The sequence below is a fragment of the Etheostoma spectabile genome, chromosome 4, assembly GCF_008692095.1.
Source record: "Etheostoma spectabile isolate EspeVRDwgs_2016 chromosome 4, UIUC_Espe_1.0, whole genome shotgun sequence".
In the NCBI taxonomy this organism is placed as follows: Eukaryota; Metazoa; Chordata; class Actinopteri; order Perciformes; family Percidae; genus Etheostoma; species Etheostoma spectabile.
This window is the reverse complement of record NC_045736.1, coordinates 7,125,626-7,136,060: the sequence shown is the minus strand read 5'-3', so window position 1 is coordinate 7,136,060 and position 10,435 is coordinate 7,125,626. Positions and strand designations below refer to the sequence as shown.

Below are 10,435 nucleotides of genomic sequence, written 5' to 3'. Positions count from 1 at the left end.
TAATTACATTTCAAACAGAGGATATTGGCATCTGAAATCTTCTTATAGCCTTCTCCTGCTTTGAGAGCGTCAACTATTTTCAGTTTCAGTTTTCTAGACAACTGCTTAGAAGAAGCCATGGTTCTGATGGTTGGGGCAAGGTCAGATGAGTCTGGGCACTTAAAACCTTAAAATTGACCTCACTGGTCTTTCCAGACGATGATTCGAACAATCCATGACACTGGGCTCGTTCGAGATGGCCAGTCTGCGCAGAATCGATCACCGGCGATCGGCGCCCGTTGCATGCCGTTTAGATTTGTGTCCGACTTGATCCCGACTTGCTCTGACGTCATGCACACGTGGGCAACGGAAATCTCACGAGACAAGGCGGCCGCAGTTCAGAGACGCAGGCGGCGCAGTTGCTTTTCCCCGACTGCAAGAGCCAGGCGGACCCAGAGCATGCTGGAAACGCCGGCTTCTCAGCTGATTTAACACCTGAATTGGTTTACAACATGATGACGTTTTATATAAACTTTTTACTGTTTTTGAATCGGAGGGATTTTAATTGCTATTTGTCTGATTTAAAGACTTATTCTGTCGCAACACCATGTTGTGTGACTGATAGTTACGTTTAGAAGTCAAAGAGACTAAATCTGATCAGATCACGGATCATCTCCAGTCTGTTGTTAATTAAATCAGCAACAGGTCGCATGTAGAGCACTTTGCCACTACTCTGTCATAACTAAAACTACTGGAGACTGGGTACCAGCTGGTATGAGGGTCTGATTATATTTTATTAAATCGGAATCGCACCACAGTGTTTCATCACTTCCTGTCCACCTGAAGGAGCTGGAATCGGCTGGAAACGGTCCGACTTTACCGCAGCTTTTTATCACCCCCCCGCTGCTGCGCCGCCTGCTCTCGTCCACTTTACAGGCGAGGCGCAGTTCATCTCGAACGAGCCTATGTCAGTCTCAGCTTTCAAAGGGGGCGGTGCATGCTATAAACTCTGCAGGGTGCCCAAACTTTTGCAGACGCTATTTTTTTGTTTTCTGTTATTTTGAAAGTGTAAATGATTTAAATAAAATTACCTTTTGTGACATATTATACAAATGTCTAATCTGTCATTAATGCCTTTTGGAGATTTTTCCGTCTTTTCTTGGCTTCTTTATGCACATTAAAAGTGTGTGTGTGTGTGTGTGTGTGTGTGTGTGTGTGTGTTGTGTGTGTGTGTGTGTGTGTGTGTGTGTGTGTGTGTGTGTGTTGTGTGTAGTCCACAGTGGTGGGGTGAACAGCTGTTTTTTCACCCGCTGGTAATTTCCTCATCACTGCATCCAACGATTCCACAATGAAGATACTGGACCTTGTAGAGGGCAAGCTACTGTATACACTGCACGGACACCAGGTAGACACACACACACACACACACACACACTACATTATCCCTTACCTAATTGAATTCACAACGTGGCATAATGTGACAAGAATGTATGGATGTCCTTCGTGTGTGTGTGTGTGGTATTTGAAAGGTTTGGACAGTTATCCTTTGTGAATGTTTGATTCTGTGAAGTGTGTGCGTCTGATGTCTTTTTTTGTATGTGGTGTATTTTAGTACTTGCCAGGCGAGCGGGCAGCCCACTCATGACTCATTTCAGGTTTTTTGGAAGGAAAGAGAACTGTGTTCCTCTCTCACACTCCTCTCCGTATATTCTGGGGATGTTTTAGCATTGCCACTATCATTAACATCCTCATTTTCCTCCTTGTCCTTCTATTGTTCCCACCTCCCATGTACTCCTTTAGGATAGGCTAGACTATTTGGCCAGAAGCCTCACTGACTGTACCTGTTTCAACAGCTGATGGACTGGCTTGCGGGCTAGATGTGGAGATCAGTTGCTTGCCAGTACCACATGTGGTCCATCTGTTTATCTATCCCTCTCTTTGACTTTCGTCTTTGTCAGACACGCTTCTCTTTAACCTATTGCCAAGACTCTTTTCTTTTTTCTTTTTTTTTGTCAAGATATAAACAGCACTTTCCCCCTTCTTGCTTCACACCTCCAAGTTTGTCATCTCCTGCACTCCGTCTCCCTTTCTGTTGTTGTTCTTTTTGGCTCAGTGGTGACTTCGCCAATCTGTGAGCGCTAAGGGTGATAATTGTCTCTCCAGTCACATAGCTTGAAATTGGGAGAGACCCCCATCTGTTCAGTGTGGGTGTGTAGGTTTATTTCCGTTATGTGTTTGTTTGTCTGTGTATGTGTGTAGACCTATGTGTATGTACTGTACATCAAAACACATCAGGGCTCTGAGGGAGTGTTTATTTCTGTTGGATCTGACAAACTGTTGTTTATCTCACTTTAGGGGTTCCTTACCTGGCTGGGTCGAATGAGCCTAATTTAGGTTAATTTGTCTCTCTGCTCCTTTGTCTGACTAATCCAAAACGTTTTTAAATCAATACACTTTAGCTTTTAAAGGACTCCACGTAAAAGATGGCATGGTAGTGTTTTTACGAAGTTAAATGTACTCCTGCTTGTATGGTGGGACTAATGTCAGGTGAGATTTGATTTTAGAAGTTAAAAGGTAAGATACATACGATTTTTGATAACTCACGGTTTGGATGGGATCATGGTTTTGAGTCAGGGATTGGATACATTTTTGGATCAGCACAATAAAGGGTGGAACAATATATTTTTTTAAATGCTTTCCATTTGTTACTTACTGGGGGATAACAAAGGACTTTCACACTGGAAATGTGTGTTCCTTGGGAGTGATTTAAGCCAAACCACAACCTTTTTCCTAAACTTAACTAGCCGTTTTGGTTCGTAAACTTAACTATAGTTGCCACATAATGCTTACTTTTTGTCTAAAACTTAACTAAATTAGTCTCGATGTCTGCCAAAACGACCTGCAGCATCCTGTACCCGGCTCAAAGCCTCCTATTCTTGGGTAACTCATCTATCAACTGCCGCTGATGCCGCTGAGGATCTGTGTAGCCGCGTCACAGCTTTTCGAGGTCTTCCACTCCTCCAGTAGTCATGACAGTCTCTATCAACTGCTTTTAACATGCTCCGGTCACGTGACCATACAACTGCTTTTAACATGTCGGATGCGTTGCCTGTATCTTTTCATAGCAACCCTTTGTAGAGATTTATCAGCATTCATTAAGACAGCGACAGTAAAAAAAATGTTTCACTATTATTATGGTTAAACTTTGCAACAAATCCAGTTTGTACATCCCCAATTCCTTCCTCTCCTCGCATCTTAGTCCTGGCCACAAGAGATTCGAGTGGAGGAGTCAAGTAAGAGACGCGAGAAGAGGAGTCTAGGCATTGTTTCCTCACAGCCATCATTTTTACAGAGTTTCCCCTCGGGGATCAATAAAGTATTTAGAATAGGGTTCATGACGACTTCTATATTTACTTTTATTACAGGGCCTTTTTGAATACTTGATTGTGATTGGTCAAAGCAGTCTGTTAAATCTGTTAAACAGACAGTTGCTATGCATAAAAGACCTTTACCATGGATGGCGTTGTGATCATATTCTCTGGAGGACCACTTTTAAATCAATAAAAACGTTTTTTAATCAATATTTGTGCTCATTCAGCGGATCCCAAATGGAGAGAGAGCGTGGAGAAAACAATGACCACCCTGTGTTCTAATTTGCAGTAATGACCGGCTCGCTCTACCTTACTTAATTCAATTCACAACGTGGCATAATACGACAAGAATTCATGGATGTGTGTCTGTGTCTGTTTGTGTCTGTGTGTCCGGCCATGGCAAGTGCCAGCCTGGCAGCAGGCATTAGTCAGAGCCGAGACAGAACATGCTGTCTGTCAGGCCGTCGCGTTGCCATAGTTACACTGTCTGTTTCTCTCAGGTGCTTCTGGGAAACCATTCCTCACTCAAACCAGCCTGTCTGCATGGCAGCCGCAGGACACACAGCTCCCTTTTTTCTTTTTTTTTTAATTCCCAGCAGCCTCTTTGTCTATTTCTTTTCCCTCTTTTTTGTCTGTTCTCTCTGAAAACAGGGCTCATGTTGAATTGTTGACCCCCATTGGGCAATGTGATGTAGAGGGAAAAAAAAAAAACAAGAATTAGATTTCTGAGTTTTTCAAGCTGAATTCTGTCTGCCCTCCAGGTTTATGCACACACACACACACACACACACACACACACACACACACACGACATGCCAAAGTCCTGACATCCGCAGGTGATCCTTTTTGGCTCTGACCGTGTGTGACCTCACCCAACCATGAGACTCTGCTTTCTGTTATTGATTACTGTGCCACAGCTGAGCATCATTTTGTTTCCTAAATGCTTTGAGTTATAGACCCCAAAACATTTAACCTTCTCCTGCGTTATGTTATACAGATAACTAACTTTTGAAGTGAATATTTATTTTTATGTTTGTGTTTTGTTAAATTATGTAGTATTCACTTCCCCCACACTTAACAGGAATACCTTAACCTTCACTACAGTTATTTATTTATTTATTTATATATATATATATATATATATATATATACAGATTACAAAAGCTCAAGGTTAAGTCTATAAATCAAGACCAACTGTCCAAAACCCACAGATATTTAGTTTGTCACATTATACAAAGACAAGCAGCATTTGAGTAGCTGGCCCTAATGGATGTGGTTTGTGTTTGAAAAAGGGCTTAAAAGATAAAGCAGTTAAAAAATTAGTTGCTGATCAGTTGAATGATTGTTCTAGCCCACTTCATGATATTGGCACTATATGTGCACAGCATAGATCTTCCTGTGCTTGTTCTATATTTTTATAGGCATTTGTTTTTTTTGGGGCACGCAATTTCATCACATCAGTGGCATTGCTTTTCTTTTCACCTTGAATAAACAGTTTGCAGCTTATAGTTTCAGGATGCTTCTCTATGATTTTACTGCATTATCATCTCCATTCACCCTGTCTCTGTTTCTCTTTCACCTCACTCCAGGGTCCAGTGAACTGTGTGGCCTTCTCCAGGACCGGAGAGTACTTTGCCTCTGGAGGTTCTGATGAACAGGTGACGACTTATTCCTCTAACTGATCCAAAACATTGCACAAGATATAGTCTACCAATTGGCAATGTTATGTGTCTTCCTTATACCACTGATTGACAATTTATGAAACAACACTCATGAAAATGAACTAAGAGAAAGCAAACTGTTTTTCATATGGCTCAATCCATTTTTTGTATATAAGATTATTGGTAATATTTGACTTTGATGTATTATTGTGGAACAAGCTATGATTTAAAATTCACCTTACAGGTAATGGTTTGGAAGAGTAACTTTGACTGTGCTGAAGACAATGATGGCGTCAGGCTGCAGCACAAATCTAATTTCAGCCTGCAGGCACTACCAGCCAGCTCCACGGCGCACCCCTCGCATCCATCTGTACTCCGAAGCCGGGTAAGTTCAGCCATATATGCTTTTTTTTATAAAGTAACTTCCTTCTTTAAAACAGAACCATTGATGAAGCGTGCTTGTTTAGAAAAAGGTTATTGTTTTAATTCAAAATTCATCTAGAACGAGCATTGACATTGATCTCCTGGTAAATGCTTAGTTGCGTCATAACTCATTTTCATTTTGGCCACAGACACAATATCGCGGAGCACTTTGTACTGTGGATTCTTCAGGAGAAGTAATAAGTTCAAGAATGGGAACCAGAACATTTGTTAGTGACACCTGTCTTGCTTCTTATTTGTCACGGACAGGCTGTTGTTGCAGTTATTCAGTATGCCACTTAGCCACTAAGTCACCAGGATGCCCTGTATTTCATTTGATTTTGCTGTCTGAATATGTTTAAGGCTGATTATAACCCTAGGTGAACATCTGGAGCTTTCTGATTTCAAGCCCAAGGATTTCCATAGCCATAGCAATTCCAAAACCTGTTGGTGCTAGAGGCTACGGTATATGTTCACAATTAAGAAAAGGTTTGAAAGTAAACAGGGTAATCGAGGGTTGTGTAAGCAAAACTCTCATAAAGACTTCACAATGATGTAAAAGTAAAGTCATCATATAGTTTGACCAACAGGGCATATACAAAAAAATGTACACACACAGACATGTCTATGTACGCAAGTGCTGACATTAGCGCAAAAAAAGACTTTGCATGCATGTGTGGTGACTAGCTCCAAAATAAACATAAAGAAACACATGCACGTGCACAGATGCCCCTCAGTATGTCGTGCTGCCAGAGCAGCTGGCATATTTCCTCCCTGCATATTCTTCCTTTGAAGTCTGCAGTGTGGCCCAAAGCTGCATTCATATCTCACATGCAAGAAATACCTAATTATTCCCACATCTACACTTTGATATGAGGAGAGTTTTTTTTTCTTTTTCTGACCACATGAAATTAATGGAATTTCAAATTGCATTCAGCTTATGACTAAGTCCTCAAAATATAGAGATATTTGACTATTTTTTTAAGAAATAATGAAGTATGACAGTTTAAACACTGTAATTACTGTGTCTTAACAACTAGAGTGCTGAAATGAGGCACTGACAAACTAAAAGGAAAGATGAAAATGACATTCCCACATTAAGCTAAATCACTCCTCATTTGGCTTGTGGTTATTATTTTTTTCTTGTCCTATACAATCTTATTTGAATTTCTTTTATATAAGACTCTTGTAACTTATTACATTCATGCTTAGTAGTCTTCAGACTGAATGTAAAACTGCTGTTGTGAGAGTACAGGCTGATGAATTATCAATAACCCAAACAATGGGAGCAGATAAATTAGTGATGAGACATTCAGTTTTCTGCCCTGTGTAGTCATAACTGATCATTTAAGTGTTGTACATAGTTGATGTGACTGCTATTGACTCTATAGCTCTTTGGGACATCTGTCTTAAAACACCTTCACAAAATGGAAATCATTACTAGTGATAAATCATCAATAATTAATACTAACATTAATTCTTAGGGTTGAGCAAATTTATTTCCTCATCTTCATGGCAGGCAGGTGTTTGATTTTGAAAGGGAATAATGTTTATGTCATACAGTAACAGTACAATAGTATTGTTTTATTTATTTATTATCATAATTCAGTACACGACAATGACATAAAAAGGTAAGAGGTAGTGATAAAATCTGAATCTGATATGCTTGTTGCTTGCTTGGTTACAGAAAAAGAGGGACACTTTGTTTTATGAACACGTCATCCAAACAAAGTTGTCGCAGCACACAAGGAGCATGCTTTTATGCATATGGGAAATTATCCAGAATCTGTGCTGTCCACAGGTACCAAATTATGTCTAGAAACTAACAACTATTTTCATTATAAACTAATATGTTGATTTTTCTCCCCTGAAAAATGCCGATGAACCCCAAGGTGACATTGTCCAATGCTTTCCAACCAATAGCCCATAACCTCCAAATATTCAGTTTCAAATTATGACAGAAAAACATAGCAAATCCACACATTAGACAGACTAGAAACAGAAAATCCTTTCAATAATTTCTGAATGATAATGACATTAACAACTACTCAATAGTGTGTGTGTGTGTGTGTGTGTGTGTGGGGTCTGTGGCTGTGGTGTGTGTGGTGTGTGTGTGTGTGTGTGTGTGTGTGTGTGTGTGTGTGTGTGTGTGTGTGTAAAGTGAAAAGAGTTCAAAAACAAGGTGGTTACAGAAAAGATAAATGATTATAATGATTATAAACAAACAGAAAGTGAGTGAGTAGTGCAGCTATTAGCAATGTTTAAATATTAAAAGACCATGTCAGATGTCACACACACGCACACAAAAGGGTCACCGGCCGGTTGGGGAACCTCAGGGAGTGGTTTGGATTTCAACGCCTTTGACTGCTACAGTGTTACTTACATCAACAAGGGCACAGCCAAGGTGCTCTCTTTCTCTCTGTCTGACTTTCTTTATTTCTTTCTTTCTTTCTTTCTTTCTTTCACTCACTCACACACCCTCTCACTCACTCACACACCCTCTCACCCACTCACTCAATCTCACTGTCTCTCACACACAAACACACACACACACACACACACACACACACACACATACACAAACACTCCCTGTCTTTGCTTTCTCTTATTGATTGCTCTGCTAGAAGTCAGGAGCCACCCACAGTGATCGGACCTTCCTTGCCTTTACACTTAATTGGAAATCCAGAATAGCATAAGACTCGTAATTAATAATGTATGTAACAGGTGAAAAAATAGACATGGTGTGATATTTAACCAATGCAAGTAATACTAACTGGGAACTTAATTACTTTGAACTTTAGATAGTTTACGGCTTTGAAAGACAAAACATATGACTAATTAGCTAGTCTTAAAGTCCCTTGTACATAAAACATAGAATTGACATGGATAGAATACTATGGTAAGGAACAGATGTTACACATATATCTTATAATCTTATAATGTGTCTTATAATGTCTTATAGTACTGTTATTCCAATGTCAGCATGTACACAATTTTTTTTCCCTGAGACACTCTGTAATGGCAAACACGATGTTGATGTCAGATGTTTCTCTACAGTCAAGTTAGGCTTAGTATTTGCAAGCAAGTGTTTAAGCAGCATCAGCTATGTGAGGATGGTTATTTCTAACGTCTCCTTTACTTTGACTTGTGCAGTGTAAGTGCATAGCTTTTAAAACACGTCTTTTCTTTATGCCATCCATGGACCATTTAGGGCTCTTTTTCTTCCTCTCTGTCTGACTGTGCCTTTCTCTCTCGCTGCTGTGATACAGGATTGCAAATTTGATTTTAATAGCTCTTCCACTCAACAGCTGTTATTACAGACGTGCCTCAAAGGGTGATTAGAAAATGGGCAGTTATACCATGGGGAGAGAGGTGATTAGTGCAATGCTTGAAATGTGTTCTCTTCTTCTGAGAACTACTGTTCTTGTAAAAACCAACTGAAACTTTTTTTCTTTCTTTTTTTTAAACACTGTTCAAATACAGCTGTGTTAAGCTTCATCACTTAACTTCTATGAAAAACTGGGCTGGCTTCCTCAATCACTGACAGCATTAATTGAGGAATTTCAAACGCTAATGTGGACAAGCCGTTTTTAGGCAGTTGAGAAAAAGTGCTGTCTGTGGGAGAAAAAGCTCCATTTAGAGTAAAATGTGTTTTGTGTACTTTATACATCTATTAACATAATAAAAGACGGGAAAAATCTCAAAACCATAATATGGGCTTTTTAAGAAACAAAGTAAAAAATGGTTCAACTGTTTTGTGATAGCTCTGTCTTCTAAATTTTTTTTAAAGGAGACCTTTTATTTATTGTTTTTTTTTTTAGGTTCATACGTAGGTATCATATTGAGGTTCAGACATTTTTGTTCCTTTCTTGTCCTTTGGATTGTGCCTTGGTCACTTTGCTTTAACGGGACTCTGAATCCACAGATTTCTTTTGATGACGTTTGTCTCTTTTCCACAAACAAATAATGAACTAAAGGATTGACACCAGAGCTAGATTATTTCTGCTAATACCAAACTTAATTTCTTGACTGCTATTAGCACTATTGAAATGATGCTCAAATAGTATTTATTTACAGTTAAGAGTGTATACAAACAGACACACACACACACACACACACACACACACACACACACGCAAACCTCATTAACATTTGTTATTTTCTTCTGTCATCTGCCAGATGTTGAAGTTAAAGTTAAAGGACTGGTAGTAGCTGCACCTGGAAGTCTCAGCTTCCTAGATTTTTCTTTACATGTATTATTTATCCAATCATAATTTATTATTAATACTGCCCCTTTCATTACTCATAAACTGCTGCAAGTCTCAGACACGTGTTGCCTGAGAGCAAGCAGAGAGGGGAACAGTTTCATAAGCTTGCCTAAATGTGTTTGTTTCCTTCTCTCTTGAGTATTCAAAGGCTTTATGAGTTTAAAAGGAGAGTATACAACAGTGAAATGTACTCTAATGTAGGAGAAGTAGATCTAATGTGCTGTTGTAAATTGACTTATTTTCAGAGAGGCAGAATATGCAGTAGTAAACAAGATGTTCTGTCTGAAAACAGCCAGGAAAGAAGTTGCGGAACAGTACTGCAGCTCATACATCCAAAAGCCAGACCGCAAACTAGTTAAAGAGAAGGACAAAATATGAATATTATTAGGCTATTTACACCCAAGATTACACTTCATATGCAGCAATGTATTATATCTTAAATCTTATATCTTAAAATTATACATTGACAGTTGTATCTGACATTTGCAACAGGTGTAACTTCTCAAAAGCTACTCTAGGTCATACTATCTGGTTTTGTGCTCTTTTTTTGGCAGGATATCTTTAATTGATATTGAAAATTTATGAATTACAGATTGAACCTAATGCTAAAATAGTATTTACTTACAGTTAGGGTACACACACACTTTGCTTTGTTTGGTTGCACTGAAGCTTCACTTGCATCGCCATATACTGTATAACAGACCCTTACGTTTAGTATGTTAGTATCAGAAAAAAA

General features: G+C 39.2%; 1 protein-coding gene across 1 annotated transcript in view; it reads left to right on the top strand.

Moving 5' to 3' along the window:
* Positions 1-10,435, top strand: part of poc1a (POC1 centriolar protein A) — a gene marked incomplete in the record, with an annotated part of 41,498 nt that overhangs the window by 9,201 nt on the left and 21,862 nt on the right. The window contains 4 exon segments of the mRNA XM_032512808.1: positions 1,253-1,277; positions 1,279-1,384; positions 4,940-5,008; positions 5,256-5,396. Coding sequence (XP_032368699.1) covers positions 1,253-1,277; positions 1,279-1,384; positions 4,940-5,008; positions 5,256-5,396 — 341 coding nt within the window.